The sequence below is a fragment of the Podarcis filfolensis genome (assembly GCF_964270895.1).
Source record: "Podarcis filfolensis genome assembly, chromosome: 5".
Lineage (NCBI taxonomy): Eukaryota > Metazoa > Chordata > Lepidosauria > Squamata > Lacertidae > Podarcis > Podarcis filfolensis.
This window is the reverse complement of record NC_139608.1, coordinates 87,315,866-87,338,037: the sequence shown is the minus strand read 5'-3', so window position 1 is coordinate 87,338,037 and position 22,172 is coordinate 87,315,866. Positions and strand designations below refer to the sequence as shown.

At 49.2% G+C, this 22,172-nt stretch overlaps 1 protein-coding gene across 4 annotated transcripts in view; it reads left to right on the top strand.

Annotated features, from left to right (window-relative positions):
• Positions 1-13,012: 13,012 nt before the first annotated feature.
• The window catches only part of LOC310763460 (uncharacterized protein), a 33,447-nt gene continuing 24,287 nt past the window's right edge, over positions 13,013-22,172 (top strand). For 3 of the 4 annotated variants that reach the window (XM_083615721.1, XM_083615722.1, XM_083615720.1), the window contains exons 1-2: positions 13,053-13,958; positions 19,880-20,664. In XM_083615721.1, coding sequence (XP_083471847.1) covers positions 13,844-13,958; positions 19,880-20,664 — 900 coding nt within the window. In that variant the 5' untranslated portion in view covers positions 13,053-13,843. Of the gene's footprint in view, positions 13,959-19,879; positions 20,665-22,172 lie in introns of all 4 variants that reach the window. The other variant, XM_083615719.1, reaches the window with a different exon arrangement.

Sequence of the window (22,172 nt, the reverse complement as noted above, 5' to 3'; positions counted from 1 at the left end):
AGACCAGCAGGGAGAGCACAGGTCCTCCGCTGCCCACACCCACCCTGCGCAGAAGACTTCCGCGCAGGGAAAGTAGGCGTAGGCTTGGCGTCAAATAACTTCTTTGCTGGAAGAAGTTCAAGAAACGCCCACTGACGGATTCTGCTAGCGACTGAACAGCCACGAAGTGAAGGGCTGTCCAGCCAGGAAAGGTTTAACCAGGCTACCTAGCCAGGAGTGGCGGCAACTTCGAATCCTTCGAAAGGCTGAAGAAGGCGTTCGCTTCAGAAGAGCAGCTCCTGCATGTGGATCTGCAGAAGCCAATGAGGCTGGAGACTGACGCGTCAGACCGGGCCATCGGAGCAGTACTGTTGCAGCCGGGGCCCCAGCAGAGCTGGAGGCCGTGCGCCTTTTTCTCGAGGAAGCTGAGCAAGTCGGAGCAAAACTACACGGTGTATGACCGCAAACTACTTGCAATTTATGCAGCATTTCGACGATGGAGACATCTGCTAATAGGGGTGCAGCACAAGATGCAGGTGTGTACGGATCACAAGAACTTGGAATACGGGAGGACTGTGCGAGTACTCAACCAGAGACAGATTTGATGGGCACAGGAGTTCTCCAAGTTTTTCTTCGAGATCCGGTACGTGCCGGGAGAGGAGAACGTAAGAGCAGATGCTCTCTCCCGGAAGCCGGAGTACATGGAAGGAGAGGGACCGCCGGAAGTCAGACACGTGTTCCCTGAGAACCGATGGGTGTGTGGGGGAGTGTTGATTGGGAAACAAGAACTAGCCGGGCTTACTAGAAACGATGAATTCGCTCAAACAAAAATCAGGGAGCTCCGGAACGGAAGGGAAAACCAGGGAGGGTTTGAGGAAAAGGAAGGGGTACTGTACTACAAGGGAGCGCTGTACGTGTTGAGAGAGTCAGAACTTACAGGGTTAAGAGTTCTGAGTGATGACGCCTCACATTCTGAGGGCGGGTTTAGAACACCAAAGGGAGTGGTTTCTCTGTGTTCTTTCAGTGTGTGCGTGTTTGCTCCGAGAGAGAAACAGCCATGTGCGAACTGTCGCCAGGAGATTTATAGATGTTGTGTTTTGCTAAGGAATAAAGACTTTAAGATAAAGAGACTGCTGCATTCAGCCTGAATTATTGCCTTCGCACGAAGAACGTTCCTGCTTCTGTTCCGCTGTGTTTTACGCTCTGCTGAGTCAAAGGTCCCAGGGGGAAGACCAGAGCTGCGCAAGAGAAGTGTGCCGGACCCCCGGACGTCTTTGATAAACCAAAGGTTATGGAGATCAGCAATAAAGATAAGCAACGTTCGTGCGTGTGAGAGGCCAGCAGCCAAAGGCCAGCTAAGGAGTAGCTGGAGCCAGCCAGGAGTTCGCTGGGAGGAGCTGGGATCTGCCGGACCGGGAGGCGCTGCTGCTACATGTAAGTAGGCTGATCCCCGGGGGAGCGATGGCAGACAGCCAGAAGTTGTCAATCCCTTATGATAAGGTGGACGGGAGCAAGCCCTGGGCCGGGAGAAGGCAGGCACTGAAGAAGACAGTGGGAGCCAGGCCAGAGGGGGCTGAGAATTGCTCTGAGGAAGCACCAAGAAGCCCAGAGGGGGCTGGAAGCCCAGGAGGGGCTGAGGGACGCCCAGAAGGCCCAGAGGGGGCTGGGACTGTGTTGGAGGGCTGCCAGAATGCCCCTACACGTGAGCTGCATGCCAGAGAGTGGCTGAGAGAAGAGAAGAGCTTTGCACCAGAGAATGGGGGTGCAGGCCATTCCAAGGGTCTTGAGAGTGCCCAGGCTGTTTGGCAGGAGCTGGAGGGGGTTTGCAGAGAAACCACAGCAGAAGCCAAAAGCCATTTTCCCAACAGCAGAAAAGCATCGAGGAGGGCTGCTGGAAAGGTTGGGGGGGCAGAGAAGACCAAAGGCAAATTTGCAAAGTTTTCCACTCGGAGATGTTTTGTTTGTGCCTCGGCTGAACACCTGCGTCGCAACTGCCCACAGAGAGCAAGGGAGCCAGGGCAGGATGTTTCCAAGGTCGTTTCCCATGGGAACCAGCCGGGTTTCCATGGCAACAGAGGGAGCAGGCGTGGGAAGGCTTATCAGCTGACTGCTTCGATGGCTGTTTTGGAGAACACCTGCAGCGAGAGCCCCAAGGTCGGGGGGAGCAGGAAGTCAGTTGCTAAGGCAACAAAGAAGGACAACTCCGGAGGGGGGAGAGTCCTACGTTGGGTTGTTGACTCGGCTGCGAATGCCCATCTGGTAACAGCGCCACCTGATGGACAAATGTGGAACTGCAAGGCTGTTTCAACTGAGAAAACAGTTAGATTTGCTACAGGTTCACAGGGACGTATAACCCATGTTTCTAACATGTTTGTCTCTTTCTTGCAGGCTGAATTGAAGGTTTATGTTCTCCCTGAGATAAAACATTGCCTGTTATCTGTACCGTGCCTTTTACAGGAGGGATATTCTGTGAGTTTTGAAAAAAATGTTTGCACAATTTCCAGAGGTGGAAAGCAACTGGTACGTGTTGAGAAAAATCAGAACAACCTCTTTGTTCTGGAAACTCCACTGGAGGAAAAGGGAGTGGGGAACACTCATGTTTCATGTGCTTGCGTGTGGCACAAGAGGATGTCACATGGGTCCTGTGAGGACGTCCAGATGTTATCAGAGTGCACCAAAGGTTGCAATGTAAAAGAATGTGGTAAACCTTTGAATTGCAAGGCTTGCAGAAAAGCCAGGAACAAGGGATTTAATCATCCCAGGGTGGAGAGAGTAACCACAAAGCCTTTTGAGCTTGTGCATGCAGACCTTTTAGGTATGCCACAGCCAAGTCTGGGCAAGGCCAAATGGCTGATGGTGCTGACAGATGATTATACGCAGAACGCATGGGCTTTCACGCTGAAAACAAAGGAGGAGGCAACGCAACTGATCAAAGATTGGGTTGCGGCGGTGGAACAGAGGTTCTCCACCAAGGTGCAGGGGTTCAAATGCGACCAAGGTTCAGAGGTCACTGGGTCTGCTCTAAAGGGTTTCTTTCGCCAGAGGGGGATACGTCACAAGGTGACTTCTCCTCAGGAGAATGGCGTGGCAGAGCTGAGGAGTAAAGCTCTGGTTCGAGCATCCGAGATTCTACTGGATGACTCTGGTTTGCCTCACAGTTTCTGGGGGGAGGCAGTAAAAACGGCCAATTTCACGATGAACAGGTGCTACAATGCAGTGGTAGGTGACACCCCATATTTCTTGCTCAACGGACAGAAGCCACAGGTGCATTTCTTCCGTTCGTTTGGTTGCAGGGCCATGGTGCCTGTACCAAAGTGGTTGCAGCAAGAAGGTGGTCCAAGGTACCAGGAAATGATCTTCTGTGGGTATGAACCCGCGACCAAGGGGTGGAGATTTGCGTACCCAGAAGGTGATCAGACCAAGCTTCTGGTCAGTAAGCATGCTGAGTTCAAAGAGCAGCAGGGAAATAGTTCAAGGCGCAAAGTCAACCATGACACTGTCTCAGATTGTCTGTCTGAATCCGAATCTGAGCAGGAGGGAGAGCCAGGTAATGGTGATCTGGTCGATGATCAGGACCAGCACCAGGGGGAGGCGTCTCCACAGGTTGTTAAAGGAGTGTCCAAGAGTGAGCCCTCATCTCCTGTGCGCATAATGGAGAAAGCTCACAGAAGTGTCAAGTCAGAGGGGGAGTCTTCTGATGAGGAAGACGCACATGCTGGCCCCAGTGGGTCAAGAGGAGCACCCCAGTTTGTGCCCAGGCGGTCTTCACGGGCAACAAAGGGAATTCCACCTGAGAGGTTTCAAGTCACAAATGCGTGGGTTGGTCTCGCACAGTGCGAACCAGAGATTTGTGAGGAGACTCAACAGGCAGGTGGGAAGGTGTGCTCACAAGGCCTCTCAGAATGTGATGCGAGAGGGGGTGTTGAGAGAGTCAGAACTTACAGGGTTAAGAGTTCTGAGTGATGACGCCTCACATTCTGAGGGCGGGTTTAGAACACCAAAGGGAGTGGTTTCTCTGTGTTCTTTCAGTGTGTGCGTGTTTGCTCCGAGAGAGAAACAGCCATGTGCGAACTGTCGCCAGGAGATTTATAGATGTTGTGTTTTGCTAAGGAATAAAGACTTTAAGATAAAGAGACTGCTGCATTCAGCCTGAATTATTGCCTTCGCACGAAGAACGTTCCTGCTTCTGTTCCGCTGTGTTTTACGCTCTGCTGAGTCAAAGGTCCCAGGGGGAAGACCAGAGCTGCGCAAGAGAAGTGTGCCGGACCCCCGGACGTCTTTGATAAACCAAAGTACGTACCGGGGGAGACCTTGAGGGGAAGGGTACTCAAACAACTCCACGACAACCCAACAGCGGGGCATTTTGGTCAACACAAAACCATGTTGCTTGTCACCAGGCAGTTCTGGTGGCCAAGGGTAAGGGAAGATGTACGGGAATATGTACGGGGGTGCGATCGCTGCCAAAGGGCAAAGGGGGAGAGGGCTGCACCCGCAGGGTTACTGGAACCCTTACCCACGCCGGGAAGACCCTGGGAGGTGGTATCCATAGATTTTATGACAGATTTGCCCAAGTCAAGGGGGAAGACAGCAGTCATGGTAGTAGTCGATCTGCTAACAAAAATGTGCCATTTCATAGCTTGCTCGCATGCGGTAACGGCAGAGGAAACAGTCAGGTTGTTTGTAGATCACATCTTCAGGCTGCATGGGACTCCCTCGAGGGTCATCTCGGATCACGGGAAACAATTTACTTCCCGGTTCTGGAGGAAGCTCATGGGCTTGCTGCAGGTCAAGGTGGGCTTCTCGACGGCGAGACACCCGGAAACCAACGGGCAAGCAGAAAGAGCGAACAGTATACTCCAGCAATACCTACGCTGCTACGTCAGCGAGAGACAGAACGATTGGGTAGAGAAACTAGCGCTGGCCGAATTTGCGTACAATAACGCTGAACATGTGTCCACGGGAATGAGCCCGTTCATGGCCAATTATGGGTGTCACCCCAGGGCCTTCCCGGGGAGGGGGGAGGAACGGTGGAGCGTACCTGCGGCAGAGCAGTTTGTGGAAGAAATGGAGGGCTTGCACCAGCAACTTAAGATGAACTTGGAACGGGCCAAGGAAATTTACAAGAGGCAGGCGGACAAGCACCGTCGGGAAGGGGAGACCATACGGGTGGGAGACCGGGTGTGGTTGTCAACCCAAGAGTTACCATTTAAGGGAGGGTGTAAGAAGTTGCGGCCAAGGCGGCTGGGACCTTTTGAGGTAACACAGCAGGTGAACCCCATGGCATTCAAGCTCAAGTTGCCTGACAGCATGAAAATACACCCGGTGTTCCATAGGTCCCTACTCTCATCGTACAGGGAGGGGCGGGAATTCCCGGGGCGAGAGGGAGAAGTCACCACACACCCGCAGGTAGAGTAGAGGGAACACCACAACCAAGCCACGGAAATACTCGATTCAAGGTGGAAAGGGCGCCAGGTGGAGTACCTGGTAGCTTGGGAGGGAGAACCCGAGTCAGAAAACACGTGGGTTCCAGCGGAGGCTATCAATGATGGGTATCTTGTGGAGGAGTTCCACAGCCTGTTCCCAGATAAACCTAAACCACTAGCGAGATTCTGGGAGGAGCAATTTGGAACCACAGATGATGAAGAGGATTTTGTGGGTTTTCCTGCCTCCGAAGAGGAGGGAGGAGAGGCATCAGAGGAAGAGGAATCGGACTGGGAGGGCCACCCCGCGGGAAGAGATTGGAGCGGGGGGGAAGCGGAGTTTGAATCCTCAGGGGATGGCGACAGCTCCTTCCGGGGATTCCCCACATCGTTGGCAAGGAAAGGGACGAAGTTGGGTCAAAAGGTCGGGCCGGGGGTGGAGGGGGTCCTGGGGGGGAGGTGGATGTCAGGGAACTGACATCGGTGCCAGAAGTGGAGGCAGGTCTCCCAAGCGATGCCGGAGAAGGGCCCAGCAGGGAGAGAGGGGACTCATCAGCTGGGGAAGGAAATCAGCGTAACACCAGGGATAAAGGGGGGCGGAGGGGGGAATCGGAGACAGGGCTCCAGGACTCTTCACTGGAGACCAGCGGGGAGAGCACAGGTCCTCCGCTACCCACACCCACCCTGCGCAGAAGACTTCCGCACAGGGAAAGTAGTCGTAGACTTGGCGTCAAAGAACTTCTTTGCTGGAAGAAGTTCAAGAAACGCCCACTGATGAATTCTGCTAGCGACTGAACAGCCACGAAGTGAAGGGCTGTCCAGCCAGGAAAGGTTTAACCAGGCTACCTAGCCAGGAGTGGCGGCAACTTACGCACGAGCAACCCCATATAACCATTACAGACGTCGAGGGGTAATTCTGTTTCCGATGATAAAAACCCATCTGTTTCCACTGAAAAAAACCTTTCAGGGGAGCATTTGCAACAGTCTTGCGCCATTTTTGAGAGAATTGCAGAACGTCAGATTTTTGCTGAAATTGTGACCGCGCGGCTTAGGGATTTTTTCAAAAAAAAGTTGTTCAGACATCGAGGGCTAATTCTGTTTCCGATGAAAAAAACCCATCTGTTTCCACCGAAAAAGCTTTCAGGGGAGCATTTGCAACAGTTTAGCACCATTTTTGAGAGAATTGCAGAACGTCAGATTTTTGCTGAAATTGTGACCGCGCGGCTTAGGGATTTTTGCAAAAAAAAGTTTTTCCGCAAGTTCAGACCTCGAGGGCTAATTCTGTTTCCCATGAAAAAAAACCATCTGTTTCCCCCCAAAAAACCTTTCAGGGGAGCATTTGCAACAGTTTGGCACCATTTTTGAGAGAATTGCAGAATGTCAGATTTTTGCTGAAATTGTGACCGCGCGGCTTAGGGATTTTTTTTCAAAAAAATGTATTTGCACAAGTTCAGACGTCGAGGGCTAATTCTGTTTCTGATGGAAAAAAAATCTGTTTCCACCGAAAAAACTTTCAGGGGATCATTTGCAACAGTTTAGCACCATTTTTGTGAGAATTGCAGACCGTCAGATTTTTACTGAAATTGTGACTGCGCGGCTTCCTTCTTTCACTCTCTTCCACATTGTGCAAAGTTTCCTCTTTCCTTCCAACTCCTTTTGTCTCATGCTTTTACAATTGTGAGTCCAAAAGGAGGAGGAGGATTTGTATATGGTAAGTGCTTCCAAGTGGGGACTTCGTCTGTGGTAAATCACAAATGGGACCCGCAGTGCGTTCCCACACTTGACCTTCTTTCTCCCAGTCCAGATTTTTTCATACCCTTTCCTTTTTGAAATATACCTAGCATGCCCCCCAACATTTCTCTGAGGACAATAGGGACGCCCCATTCCATAATGGTCATTTTATTCTTTATACCCCACACATCTGACTGGGTTGCCCCAGCCACTCTGGGCGGCACCCAACATATATGAAAACAGAACAAAACATGAAACGTTGAAAAAAACCCTTCACTGTACAGGTTTGCCTTCAGACGCCTCGGGAGTCGGATAACTCCATACCCCCCAACATTTCTCCGTTGAAAGTAGCGAGGCCCTAAGGAAAAGAGATTGACCGTAATCCTTCTAGTTGGTTGATGGGTTTGGCCTAGAGTTGGTTAATTGCTTAATTGGTGAGCTGTGAAATGAAGGGGAGGGTCAGATGCCTTGTCAATCCCAGAATGCCTTGTCAACCAATCAGAGGCAGCTTTGTCAATCCCACCAGCAGGTATAAAAATGGACGACCAGGCCTGCCCAGGCCATAGGCCTGCCCATAGCTGCTGCCGCTCTGCCATGAGTTTGTGGGGAGGACCGCTCCCCCTGCAAGCCCATTCTCCACCTTGGGCTTGGGGTGGGCCCCATACTCCACCACAGCATATAAGGCTCCAAGGAGGCCTCAGGACATTGCTGCTGCCGCTCTGCCGGTGAGTCTTGGGGAGGACCGTGTTGGAATTCAAGCCTCTATCGGGAGAAGCTGGCAACTCTCCCAGGCACCCGGCTTGATCTCCGGTTGATCTACTCTGGCTGCCCACGTCCCGGCAGTCCAGGCAGACCTTGATAGGCGACCCTCCCCAGCGTGGGAAGAGCACACCCACTTTTTCCTGCTCCCCGGCAGGGGACAGAGATGGTCAGAAACGTTTTTACATGGCTTTATTTCTGACTCTTCAGCATTACAAAAATCATGTCTGCTCTCTTCCAGCATCGGCAAACAAGTGGCAAAGACTTCCTGTACTTCCTGTACAAGAGCAAGAGGAAGGTCTCAAATTACACTCTGAGCTAATTCCGGTGCATTGCCCTGTGAACTGACTGTCCCACTGTTTCCCACAGACAGTCCCAACATTCCCATCATGTGATGTTTTCAAGCTAGCAGTTTGCAGCTGCATTGCATCCATATCGTAACAGACCGCTCCCCCTGCAAGCCCATTTTCCACCTTGGGCTTGGGGGCGGGCCCCATACTCCACCACAGCAGATAAGGCTCCAAGGAGGCCTCGGGACATTGCTGCTGCTGCTCTGCCGGTGAGTCTTGGGGAGGACCGCTCCCCCTTGAAGCCCATTTTCCATCTTGGGCCTGGGGACGGGCCCCATACTCACCAGCGCAGCTTATAAAGCTTCAAGGAGGCCTCGGGTGCGTGGGGTGGGGTGGGTGTTTACTTGGGTGTGGGAATTTGTTTAATTTAATTTAATTATGTTGTGTTTGTAACTTTCTGTTTTTTGTTTTTATTGTTTTATTGTTCTGTTGGTTTGTTTTTTGTATAGTTTTATTTTGATTTTAAGAGGTAGGGTCAGGGCTGCCTGGGAGTGGGTCCCAGCAAACAAAATGGCTGGGGCAGGTTCCACAGGGGGGGATGCACTGGGACAACCGATCTCAGTGATCATGGGTAGGAGGAGGAGTTACGCTAAGACCAGACCATGTCATTACCGAGGAGGCAGGTTTAGTCGTTGCTTGAGGACTATCCCTGCCTCCAGGTCTGGTCCTGACCGGATGGATACTGGAATCAGCAAGGGATACCCACACAACCTGAAGGTGCTGCTGTGCAATGCCAGGTCAATGATCCATAAAACCACTGTGATCCATGACTTGATCGTGGATGGAGGATTTGACCTGGCATGTGTAACAGAGACTTGGTTGGATGAAGCAGATGGGCCTGTCCTTGCCGCTGCTTGTCCCCCAGGTTTCTCTTACGTACTGCAACCCAGGCCTTGTGGGCGGGGAGGGGGGGTTGCAGTGATTTTTAGGAAGTCATTAGTCTGCACCAGGCGTCCTATTGGGAAAACCCAGTTTTCTGAGTGCATGTTCTGGAAGTTGGGCAATAGGGGCAGTACAGGATTCTTATTGGTGTACCAACCTCCCTGCTGCACCAAGGATTCCCTGCCCGAGCTGCTTCAGGTCGTGTCGGATGTTCTCCTGGAGACACCTAGTTTGGTTGTCCTAGGAGATTTTAACATCCATGCCGACACGACCTTACAAGGGGCCGCTCGGGACTTCGTGGAAAGCATGGCCTCCATGGGGCTGTCCCTGAATAAGTTTGGCCCAACTCATGGACATGCCTTGGACCTGGTGTTTACCTCTATGGATGTTGGTGATCTGACACTAAGTAAAAGCGAAATGAAAGAAGTGCCATGGTCAGATCACTTCCTGGTGCAACTGGACTTCTCCGTGACCTTTCCCCTCTGCATGGAGGTGGAACCGATTCAGATGGTCCGCCCTCGCCACTTAATGGATCCAAATGGTTTCCAAAGAGTGGTAGGGGATGTTTTATCCCATGTTGATGGCCTTTCAGTTCATTCCCTGGTGGCCCGCTGGAATGTGGAGTTAACCAGGGCTATTGACTATTTGGCTCCGAAGCGCCCTCTCCGATTGCATGGAGCCTGGACAGCCCCGTGGTTTTCCCCGGAGCTGAGGGCGATGAAACAATCGTTGAGACAGCTAGAGCGCCGGTGGCGGATAACTCATTCTGAAGCTGACCGGACACGGGTTAGAGCTAACAGTTTGAGGTTGAATTCTGACAAGACAGAAGTACTGTTCTTGGGGGACAGGAGACGGGCAGGTGTGGAGGATTACCTGGTCCTGAATGGGGTAACTGTGCCCCTGAAGGGCCAGGTGCGCAGCCTGGGAGTCATTTTGGACTCGCAGCTGTCCATGGAGGCACATGTCAAATCTGTGTCCAGGGCAGCTGTTTACCAGCTCCATCTGGTACGCAGGCTGAGACCCTACCTGCCTGCGGACTGTCTCACCAGAGTGGTGCATGCTCTGGTTATCTCCCGCTTGGACTACTGCAATGCGCTCTACGTGGGGCTACCTTTGAAGGTGACCCGGAAACTACAACTAATCCAGAACACGGCAGCTAAATTGCGAGAAGCAAAGCTACAGGGAACCAGGCAGAGGGCCTTCTCAGTAGTGGCGCCCACCCTGTGGAACGCCCTCCCTTCAGATGTCAAAGCGATCAACAATTTCCTGACATTCAGAAGACATCTTAAGGCAGCCCTGTCCAGGGAAGTTTTTAATGTGTGATTTTAGTGTATTTTTGGTTTCTATGGAAGCTGCCCAGAGTGGCTGGGGAAACCCAGCCAGATGGGCGGGGTACAAATGAGGGAACCGCCAGAAGGCCCTCGGCGCTGGACCTCAGCGTCCGGGCAGAATGATGGGGGTGGAGACGCTCCTTCAGGTATACTGGGCCGAGGCCGTTTAGGGCTTTAAAGGTCAGCACCAACACTTTGAATTGTGCTCGGAAACGTACTGGGAGCCAATGCAGGTCTTTCAAGACCGGTGTTATATGGTCTCGGCGGCCGCCCCCAGTCACCATGAACTTGAGACAATGATAGGAGACCAAGGGTAGACTTGAGACCTCACAGGCTGAGTCTCTTATTTCAAGGGATTCCTACTGAGATGAAGGGCACTACAACTCCCATCATCTCTGCAGACCCTCCAAGTGTCCCTATTTTCCAGGTACAGTCCCAGACTTACAGAAGCCATCCCGGTTTCTGATTTGATCCCGGAATGTCCCGCTTTTCCTTAGGATGTCCCTATTTTCATCGGAGAAACGTTGAAAGGTATGGAGTTATCCGCCCCAAACCAAGGAGATACGGAAGTATATAAGCTTTAGAATCATAGAATCATAGAATCATAGAGTTGGAAGAGACCACAAGGGCCATCGAGTCCAACCCCCTGCCAAGCAGGAAACACCATCAGAGCACTCCTGACATATGGTTGTCAAGCCTCTGCTTAAAGACCTCCAAAGAAGGAGACTCCACCACACTCCTTGGCAGCAAATTCCACTGTCGAACAGCTCTTACTGTCAGGAAGTTCTTCCTAACGTTTAAGTGGAATCTTCTTTCTTGTAGTTTGGAACCATTGCTCCGTGTCCGCTTCTCTGGAGCAGCAGAAAACAACCTTTCTCCCTCCTCTATGTGACATCCTTTTATATATTTGAACGTGGCTATCATATCACCCCTTAACCTCCTCTTCTCCAGGCTAAACATGCCCAGCTCCCTTAGCCGTTCCTCATAAGGCATCGTTTCCAGGCCTTTGACCATTTTGGTTACCCTTCTCTGGACACGTTCCAGTTTGTCAGTGTCCTTCCTGAACTGTGGTGCCCAGAACTGGACACAGTACTCCAGGTGAGGTCTGACCAGAGCAGAATACAGTGGCACTATTACTTCCCTTGATCTAGATGCTATACTCCTATTGATGCAGCCCAGAATTGTATTGGCTTTCTCAGCTGCCGCGTCACACTGTTGGCTCATGTCAAGTTTGTAGTCAACCAAGACTCCTAGATCCTTTTCACATGTACTGTGAAAAGATAGGGGCTTTCCCCAGATTTAGCCGATTTAGAAAAAAAATCCACCTGAACGCTATTTTTATGAGTGATACCTGGACGTATGGCAGTTCAGTACATCTTGAATGGTAAAGGGCCTGAATCTCTGCTGAGATATTAGCTTATTGGGTCAACACAAGAAATTCTTCTTCTCATCTCTCTGTAAAATGGACCCAGTAGTGACCAACACGAAGGGGTTGATTTAGTATGAACATTCAGCCATCTCCGCCACTAATGAAATGACGTTTTCTTTACTCCTTTATTATATTGCATGTGAAATTGGTAAGGCTGTTATCGTTGGTCCACTTTCCTGGGAGTAAGCCCCACTAAATTCAATAGGACTTCTTTTTTTCCCTTTTTCAAGGCTTTGAGCATTTTTATTTCAGATACAGCTTTTGGAGAGTCCACCAGATTGCTTTACCAGTACTGACCGTACAAATTTACACTAATGTTAAATCATAAAGGGTAAAGGGACCCCTGACAATTAAGTCCAGTCGTGAACGACTCTGGGGTTGTGGCGCTCATCTCGCTTTATTGGCTGAGGGACCTGGCGTTCGTCCTCTTCCGCAGACAGTTTTTCCAGGTCATGTGGCCAGCATGACTAAGCCGCTTCTGGCGAAACCAGAGCAGTGCACGGAAACGCCACTTACCTTCCCGCCTTAGCGGTACCTATTTATCTACTTGCACTTCGTGCTTTCAAACTGCTAGGTTGGCAGGAGCTGGGACCAAGCAACAGCAGCTCACCCTGTCGCGGGGATTCGAACCGCCAACCTTTTGATCGGCAAGCCCAAACGGCACAGTGGTTTAACCCACAGCGCCACCAGCATCCCTCTGTTAAAGCATAATAGCAGCCAATAGAATTTTAGGCTGAATTCAATAGGACTTCTGTTAGAACTGGGCTGAAAATAAATAAGAAATTGTTCTTTTAGAGATAGCTGTGCATTTGATTCCCCCAGTCTTCCTGCTGTTCCGTTTCCAGTCATTGTGGTAGCAGCGAAAATTGCAAGGCAGCTGAATATAACCGGAATACGTTTCTGTGTTGTGGTGGTGTGTTTGTTTAACCTATTTTTGAATTGAATTCCATAGGCTAGGATCTTGAAGGCCCCCAGGGAGAGGGGGGGGCACACAAGCTAGTGGGCCCCTAGTACCTTTGAGATTCTCTTTTTCAGATCCCTACTTTCCCATCGCCCTCTTCCTGATGTGGATTCAGAAGGGAAGAGGATGGGTGGGTTGCCTGCCGCAGTTCCTTCCTGCCATTGAGCCCAGGCAAGGAAAGGAAAGCTGGACTTAACAAACATGTGTTTATATGTGGCTTGCTGTAATTATATATTTTCCCTAATTTTGTGCGCTGCTGCTGGCTACCCTGAGCTCTTTTTTTTTTTAAAAAAAAGAAAACATTACGGGATTGACTTTGAGAAAGTGAAAGAAATAAACAAACGCTGTAGTCTTCCTCACTGTAGATCTGGGTCCTTGAGGGTGGGAGGAATTGTCTAAATGTCCTCAATCTTTTCCACAGCTCGGTAGGATCTTAAAGTTAAAGCAAAGGTCCGAAACAGCGTTGTCCAGGAGAGCAGGAAAAATATAATACTCTATGCTGTTTCCTCTCCCTGCTGAGATTTAAAAAATGAGAAACAGCAAAACCTGACGTTGTGCAAACAAACGGGTATCTTTGTTTTTTTTCAGGAGGGCATTCTTTATAGCGAAGGTAGTCCGAACCCCTCCAGTCGTCTTGGCTTATCAACCAAGGGAGATGCATTCCAGAGAGCTGCTCCCTTTTTATGTCACAGCTGGCTGAATGCCTGCGCTTGCAATTCCGCAGCTTGCAAAAGAACAGCCCCTTTGGCCGCTGCCGCAGCTGCTGGAATGAGAGAATTCCTTCTCCCCTGAGCAAGAACTCCTGCCTCCATTCCTTTGGGACTAGGGTGAGAAAACAAAACATGTGAGTCTCTCTCTCTCCCTCCCTGTTCTTCCTGGGAGCCCAACGATGACAGGCTGGGCTTGCGAAGCCCACCCTGCACTCTGCTGCTACACCCTCTGGGGACTTTGGAATATCCTCCTCCTGGAAGCATGATTCTTTTGGCCACCAGCGTTCCCACATGTCTCTGAAGGGCTTCAACTCATGGGCCTGCGCTTCCATCGGCCAGATGTTTAGCTCCTCCAAGATGTTCAGCTGGCACCAGTCGTTCTCCATCAGCGCTCCGTGGAAGAAAGGTAAGCGGCTGGAACCGACGGGAGCGTTTTTGTGGGCTTTTGGAGACCAGGGAGAATTTGGGCCAGCAAGTTAGGACGGCAGCGGAAATGTAAGAGGCAGGATTTGGGGCAGAGTGTACTTGGACTTGTGGAGACCATCTCCCCTTGGGTGGGTTTCATGGGATTCCAGATGTTGGGCAAACGCCACCTGTTCTGAATGCTAAATCTGAATGCAGGAAAACAGAAGAACATAGAAACATAGAATTGCAAGCACTATCTTAGGTGGCAGAGCTAAAACCCTCAATTTTGGAGAAGATCCCTGGAACAAGGATGTGGGTCAGTCACGTTTGCCCAGATCTGAACATAAAAGCTCACTACCCAACTCTGCTCAAATGGTTTACCCAATAAAAGGTGTGGTCTGAAGCACGTTGGGTCTCATCTTTGGGATTCATGATCCCCGATTTCAGACTGTGATCTCCCCTTTAAAAATGTTTCACCTGGGTTTTCGAATGCTGAGGAAAGTGAAATTCCCGGATTGTTCCCTCGTTGCTTTCCTAGTCACCACAAATTACTCTGACTTTTCCACAGCCCAAGGCTGCCTGCTGGGACATTTCAAACTTGTGTTCAGGGCTTATAACTTGGTCATAAAATCATAAATATACGTGTAAGCAGAAAACTGAGCTAGCGTATCTGGGATCAAGTTTTATTTTAGAATAGAGAGTGGGTTAGAAAAAACAAAATAATTGGAAAAGGAAAAACACACAAACAGATATACTTCATAGTATATATAAGGAGAATATTATAGTTTAGAGGGAAACGTGAGATTCCCAATCCCTTCTTCTGGTAGCAACAATGCAGTGTGAAGGAGAATTCTGCAAAGGAGAATCAGTGGGTAGGAACCCCACAATAAACTGGCATCAGTTGTTCAGTTTATTTTAGTTTCTTATAGGACAGCAGCTCTTTCTGCCTGTGAATGGTCTCAAGACCAGAATGTTTTTTTTTCTAGTTTACGGCACAATTCTGAAATCCCATGGGATGACATTGACCACGGCTAGAAAAATTGCTACATATCCAACTGACTACAGGATACGAGTTAACTCAACTCAATGAACCTTTAAGAATTTAGCAGGGACCAGAGTAAGTGAAGGTACAACTTCGGCCTTCTCATCAGCCTGGGTCTGGGGCACAAATCATTTTTTCCAAATGGAAAAAAACACTGAGTCCCAGAGCATTGAGCAGGTCCAGCATAAATGTGTAGATACAACTCGGTTTGCCAGTTGGTGGTGCATGGATGTGCTGAGTCATCTATGCATGGGGAGGCAAATTCTGGGCAGAAAGTTTACTGCATTGCTGAGGGTTGGACTACATGACCCTTGCTGTCCTTTCCAAGTCCACAATGCTATGGTTCTGTGAAGGGTGCCACAACCATAGCTGTGCATTTTGTAAATACTCCGGGGCCACGGCCAGTCCAGAGAGGAAGAATTTGAACTGGAAGCAGCAATGCAAGCACTAGATAACTATTTGAAAATAAAGTCTCCTTCGAGGCTGTGGAGGTGAACTAATCCCCGATGTAGAAGGCTGTTGGCAAAAGTTAGCATTCTAAACTTCCTTCACGTAATAAGGGCACGCCAGACTGAAGTGATGATGTCCAGCTCTGAGAAGTTCTGGAGGTTGTTTAACACAGGGGCAGAAACCCAAATGTGGGGCTGTACTGAGACCAAGAAGAAGAAGGCATGGCTTTCCCCTGTTGCCTCTGCCTCCTTCCTTCTCCTTTTCCTGACGTCTCTCTGGACTGAATAAATCATACCCCTCTATTCTGCTTTGTTCAGACAGCACCTGGAACCCACTGTATGAGATCCCTTCCAGTTCTTCAATTTTGACAGGGACCTGGCTTCTTTTGCTGTGTAAAGTACCATGCATATTGGCAGCGCTTTATAAATAAGTGGATAATATTTTCTGTTCCAGTTGTCATCCAGATTTAGCATATTTGTCTTCCATCACATCACATGAATGAAACACAGACCCTCCAAGTGTCCCTATTTTCCAATGACAGGTCCCATATTTACAGAAGCCGTCTCGGTTTTTGATTCAATCCCAGAATGTCCCGCTTTTCCTTAGGGCATCCATATTTTCATCAGAAAAATGTTGGAGGGTGTGGAGTTATGCGACCCCCGAGCCAAGGAGATAAAGGACTCTACAACCTTTAGAAGACATCTGAAGGCAGCCCTGTATAAGGAAGCTTTTTAATGTTTAATGTTTTGTTATGTTTTTATATATGTTGGAAGCCACCCAGAGTGGCTGGGCCAACCCTGTCAGATGGGTGGGGGTATACATTGATGATGCTTATGGGATAGTAAAGGTAAAGGGACCCCTGATCATTAGGTCCAGTCGTGACTGACTCTGGGGTTGCAGCGCTCATCTCGCTTTATCGACTGAGGGAGGCTTCCGGGTCATGTGGCCAGCATGACTAAGACGCTTCTGGTGAACCAGAGCAGCACACAGAAATGCCGTTTACCTTCCTGCCGGAGCGGTACCTATTTATCTACTTGCACTTTGACGTGCTTTCAAACTGCTAGGTTGGCAGGAGCAGGGACCAAGCAACGGGAGCTCACCCTGTCGCGGGGATTCGAACCGCCAATCTTCTGATCAGCAAGTCCTAGGCTCTGTGGTTTAACCCACAGCACCACCCGCATCCCACTATGGGATAGGATAGGATGGATGGGATAGGATGTCCCTATTTTCACCAGAGAAATGTTGGAGGGTATGGAAACATCATTAACATTTCTGTTTTACTGTTGGGAGATCAAAGTGTGAAACATGGGGGATCACTTGCTCAGTGAGTCTACAACGGAGGACCACTTCACACATGGCATGCTTAGCAAGGTACATGCCTAAAAATGCAATGTTTGTCCATGACAGTTGCTTGCTGGATGGAGCCAGCTCTTCTGTTGGATAAGGTTGACCAGCGGCCTATATGAGGAACCAAGCTGCGGGCCTCTTAGAGCAGCATTCTCAGGGGTGTCTGATTACTCAGTTCCCTTTTCCACCGCACGAGACAGGAGCCATCAGAGAAGTGGAAAATGTCCATTGTTTCAGAAAGGAAATGGCTATTTTCTTGGAGATGGCGGAAACCGCAGATGTCACCATGTGTTTAAAATAAGACTTCTGAGGTGAAAAGTTTGTGTTGTGTGCTGAGGGAAAGACCACCTATGGTGCCCTGGGAAGGAGAAGGCGGGGAACAAAGAACCCAGGAATTAACCCTAATCCTCAAATCCACATTTATAAATACCCAACCTGTTGTCTTTCTCGCAAGTCTTTATCTAATGTTATGAGGTTTTGGAGATAATTGTAGGATCCATTGTGGTCCAAAACAAAAACACCTTGATTTCAAAGTAAATTAAAAACAGTCAATATTATCAACAAAAAAACAAGATTGCCTTCCTGTTTAATATCAGTCACAGAGCTCCCTGACTGAATTCCCCCTCCCCCCAATGAAAACACAGCCATGGAAAATGTTCTTTGCACCCACACTGCTCCTTATAGCAGTTTTTCTTCTGTTGATTCTTATCCATGACACATGCAACACTGGTGCAGAGATTCAATCTAGATGTCTAAGTTAGAAATCCGTTCCCTAATGTGCTACCTTTCCACAGACAGGGAGTTTGAGATACAGGAGAATATTCAATACTTGTGATTTCTGTGATGCAATTCCAAGATAGGCGATGCAGAAATTCCATGCATAACCTGGGCCTGGTTTTTTCCTCCACCTTTGTCTTGACTGGCTAGTGAGGAGGTTGGCTGTTAGCATGCATCAAGATCATTGCCCTGCTCTCTGAATATTAACAGTTGGTCTCTACATAATATGTCAGCCTGTGGGCAGAGAATCTTACAAATTAAACATTACAGGAGGTCAAGAAAGTCATGAATCTCCCTATAATTGGATTGTATTACATAGCTATGAGATAGCTATGAGATGACCTTAAGGATGGAAATACTCTGCAGTGGCCTAGCTTGTGGGGAGCTGGGATACGTGGCCCTGGGTGCAAGATTATGAGGAGGTGCAACCAAACACCCCCAACGACAGGCTCCCTGCTGAGCTCCTGCCACCTTCCAGAGAGATCTGCATTGGCTCCCAGTATGTTTCCGAGCACAATTGAAAGTGTTGGTGCTGACCTTTCAAGCCCTAAACGGCCTCGGCCTAGTATACGTGAAGGAGCATCTCCACCCCCATCGTTCAGCCCAGACACAGAGATCCAGCACCGAGGGCTTTCTGGCGGTTCCCTCATTGCGAGAAGTGAGGTTACAGGGAACCAGGCAGAGGGCCTTCTCGGTAGTGGCGCCCGCCCTGTGGAACGCCCTCCCTTCAGATGTGAAGGAAATAAGCAGCTATCCTATCTTTAAAAGACATCTGAAGGCAGCCCTGTTCAGGGAAGTTTGTAATATTTAACGCTGTACTGTTTTTAACACTTGATTGGAAGCCGCCCAGAGTGGCTGGGGAAACTCAGCCAGATGGGCGGGGTATAAATAATAAATTATTATTATTATTATTCCATAGCTGGGGGGATGGGGGGACAAGCCATACTGAGGCTGGGCCATCAACCTATGGGGCTGAGGTGTGCCTCCTTCTCCAATGCCTGAGGGCATCTTGCCCCTGGGCTGGCTGAGAGGCGCTGGTTCTCCTGGCCTGTGAGGTGGTGAGGATGCAGCAGGCAGGGGCCGGAGAGTGAGGGCACCGGTGGGAGCGGTGGCCAAGGCCCAGGCCAAGGAGAAGGAGGCTGCTTCTTCAGAGATGGAGGAAGAGGCCAAGCCATGGTCAGTGTGGGCAGTGCATCCACTCTGCATTCCTGATGCGGCCATGACTGGCAGGCAATGTTAGGGCATGCAAGGGCAGTCCTAAGCTCTCCCACACCAATGTCTGCCAGCATGCCTCTCCCATGCCCCGCTACCCACAAGGGTTCCAGCCTGGTTGAGGGGGAGGGGGCAGAGCTGTCAACCATCCCTTATTTGCCGGGAAACTCCCTTATCCCAGGGCCGTTTCCCGCTGCTGTCCCTTATTGATGATGTCCCTTCAATTTCCCGGGTTTCAAAGGAAGGAGCTCCTCTCCCTGCCGGCCAGGGAGGCTCCAACTGTGTTGCTTGGCTGCCCAGCCCGCCCCCTCCAGCCTCCTCTCACCAGGCTCAGCCCCTGGGAGCCCCTCCCTGCTGAGGAGCCTTGAGAGGAGAGCGAGGGCAACCATAGAGAAAGCAGTTCAGAGAGAGGAGGAGGAGGAGGCACGGGCAGGTGTTCCAAGGGTTAACCATAGAGGGGGAAAGCGGGGGAAGGACTGCAAGCACTTCTCCCATAGATTTGTAGTGGTAGACTAGCATAGATGGTATGATCTGTGGGTTTACCTCGGGTGCTATTCCCCCCCCCCTTCCTCCCGCCCCGCCTGATGGAACTGGGAGATGCAGATGGAGCATGAGAGAAAAGATACAGAACTGCAGCAGCATCTTCGTAGCTTTGACTTCGTTTTGTGCGAAAAGTGGTTGCTGCTTGTAGTTATTTAATTGCAGTGTTTCATCAGCTGGTGTCTTGAGCAGCAACCTCTGGAAATGAAGGGCTAAAAAGCGGCCCTGCTCTCCAAAATTATCTGGTCCCTTTTAACTTTGTGTTTCAGCTGGTTGACTAAAATCCCTTATTTTGGCTGCTGATCCCTTATTTTCGAGGCTGCTGGTCCCTTATTTTCAAATCTGTAAGTTGACAGCTATGGGAGGGGGCTGCCACCACCCACCAAGGAGGAAGGGAGGCAGGAAAGGGCCCAAAGGAGGAAGGCCCCCCCCCAATGCACCTGCCTCAACCCCAGCTGCCCAGCCCACCAAGGCAGCGCAACATTTGCCCCGCCCCAGGCGCCGGCAACCCACGGTATGCCACTGATACTTTATGGCTGCCCTCTCTTTTTTAGGCAAAAGGACCCCGCTAGCTGACAGCAGGGTGGTTCTGACCAATATGAAGATAATAAGCAACGATAAAAATCAAAGCGAAGGGCTAAGACCAGACCCTCCGACCACCTCCGACTCTGCAGCGGAACCTGGTCCTCCTGAATCAAGCGCCGCCCCAGAGCGTCCAGCAAGTTCAGCCATCATATGTGAGGCACCAGTGAAAGCCGAGTGTATTACTACGCTCCCTGACCTTGACACATTAACACCGAAACACCAGGTGCTGAGATTAGCCAAGTTTGAATCGGAAGACTCTGGTGTGGAGCTGCCAAGTGGGGCCAACTCTCCCTCGACACCCAAGGGCTCCGAGAAAAGCTTTGTGCTCCACAGCAGAGATCCTTCTTGTGACTCTGGGGTGCTGAGCGCCTCTTCCTCTCCAGCAGCTGACCACGCAATCGCGAGAGTGTGCAAAGACGCTGTAGATGCTTGTCTGTGCATTTCGGATGGCAAACCGGCAGTGGGACACCGCGCAGGGCAGTCTCCTGAAGTTTGCTTGGAGGATGGCACTGATTGCCCAGAGGGGGGAAATCCTGAACCGTCTTTTTTGGGTGGCAGCCAAGGAGAGCACTTGGAAGAGAAAGCCAGCGGATCCCTCCTCCCCACTAAACCTCCAGAAGAAGAGAAAAGACCTGGTGATGATTACGGAAAAGACAACTTCGAAGAGATGCTCCTGCAGGGGCACCCCCTGAGAAAACACCCCACAAGAGACAGTTTGGATGAGTACATGGACGAGTGCTGTAGGCTGAGTAAGGTAAGATTCCTCTTCGGATGAAATGCCCAGACTTTTCCTCAATTACCGTATTTTTTGCTCTATATGACTCACTTTTTCCCTCCTAAAAAGTAAGGGGAAATGTGTGTGCGTCTTATGGAGCGAATGCAGGCTGTGCAGCTATCATAGAAGCCAGAACAGCAAGAGGGATTGCTGCTTTCACTGCACAGCGATCCCTCTTGCTGTTCTGGCTTCTGAGATTCAGAATATTTTTTTCCTTGTTTTCCTCCTCCAAAAACTAGTTGCGTCTTGTGGTCTGGTGCGTCTTATAGAGCGAAAAATACGGTAGTTGTTGCGGAACAAAAGGCACCTTTTGGGCAAGTGAAATGCCCATTTCCTTGGGTGGTGTTATTTCACTTAACTGCACAATCCTTTTTTTTTATAAATAATTTTTATTAATTTACAACAAAAACAAAAACACACAATAATTTCACATCCAATTTTTCACAAAGTATTTCTTTTCTGGACTTCCTTCAGCTTTTCCGTAAATCATTCGTAGTCATTATTTAATTTACGCATTTCTTAGGTTTGTATTGTCATTATTTGAGCCTTTCTTTTTCTATTCCCTTTTAACAATACTTCTGACATTTCACAGTGCTTCTTTAAATCCCTCTAGCGTTATCTGTCCCTCACTTATACTTTCCAGATATTCCACAAATTTTCCCCAGTCCTCAATGAACTTTTGGTCTCTTAGATATCTAATCTTCCCAGTCAATTTATCCAACTCAGCATAGTCTAACAACTTCATTCTCCATTCTTCCATTGTCGGTATTTCCTGTTGTTTCAATTTCTGAGCCAGTAACACTCTTGCAGCTGTCACTGCATATTGGAAAAATTTACTGTCCTTTCTCTTTATCTCATTTCCTAAAATTCCTAACAGAAAGACCTCTGGCTTCTTTATAAATGTATATTTTAGTATCTTCTTCAGTTCATTATATATCATTTCCCAGAAGCCTTTCACTTTCTTACATTCCCACCACATATGGTAAAAAGAGCCTTCTTTATCTTTACATTTCCAACACTTCTTACATGTCTTATACATTTTCGCTAATTTTACTGGTGTTATGTACCATCTATAAAACATTTTCATAACATTTTCTTTTAATGTCATACATGCTGTAAATTTTAAATTCTCCTTCCATAATCTTTCCCAGTCTTCAAATTGTATGTTATAACCAAAATCTCTGGCCCAATGTATCATTACCGATTTAACTTCCTCATCCTTCAAATTCCATTCTAGCAACAACTTATACATTTTGGATAAAATTTTAAAATCATTATTTATTATTTCTGTCTGAAATTTTGAATCCTTGTCTGCATAACCACATTCTTTAATATCTTTCCTAAACATTTCATTTATTTGAAAATAATGCAACCAGTCATATACATGTTCTTTAACCTGTTCATATGGTTTCATTTTCCATTTTCCTCCTTCTTTAAATAACAATTGGCCATATGTGATCCAATTACCTCTCATATTGATTTTCCTT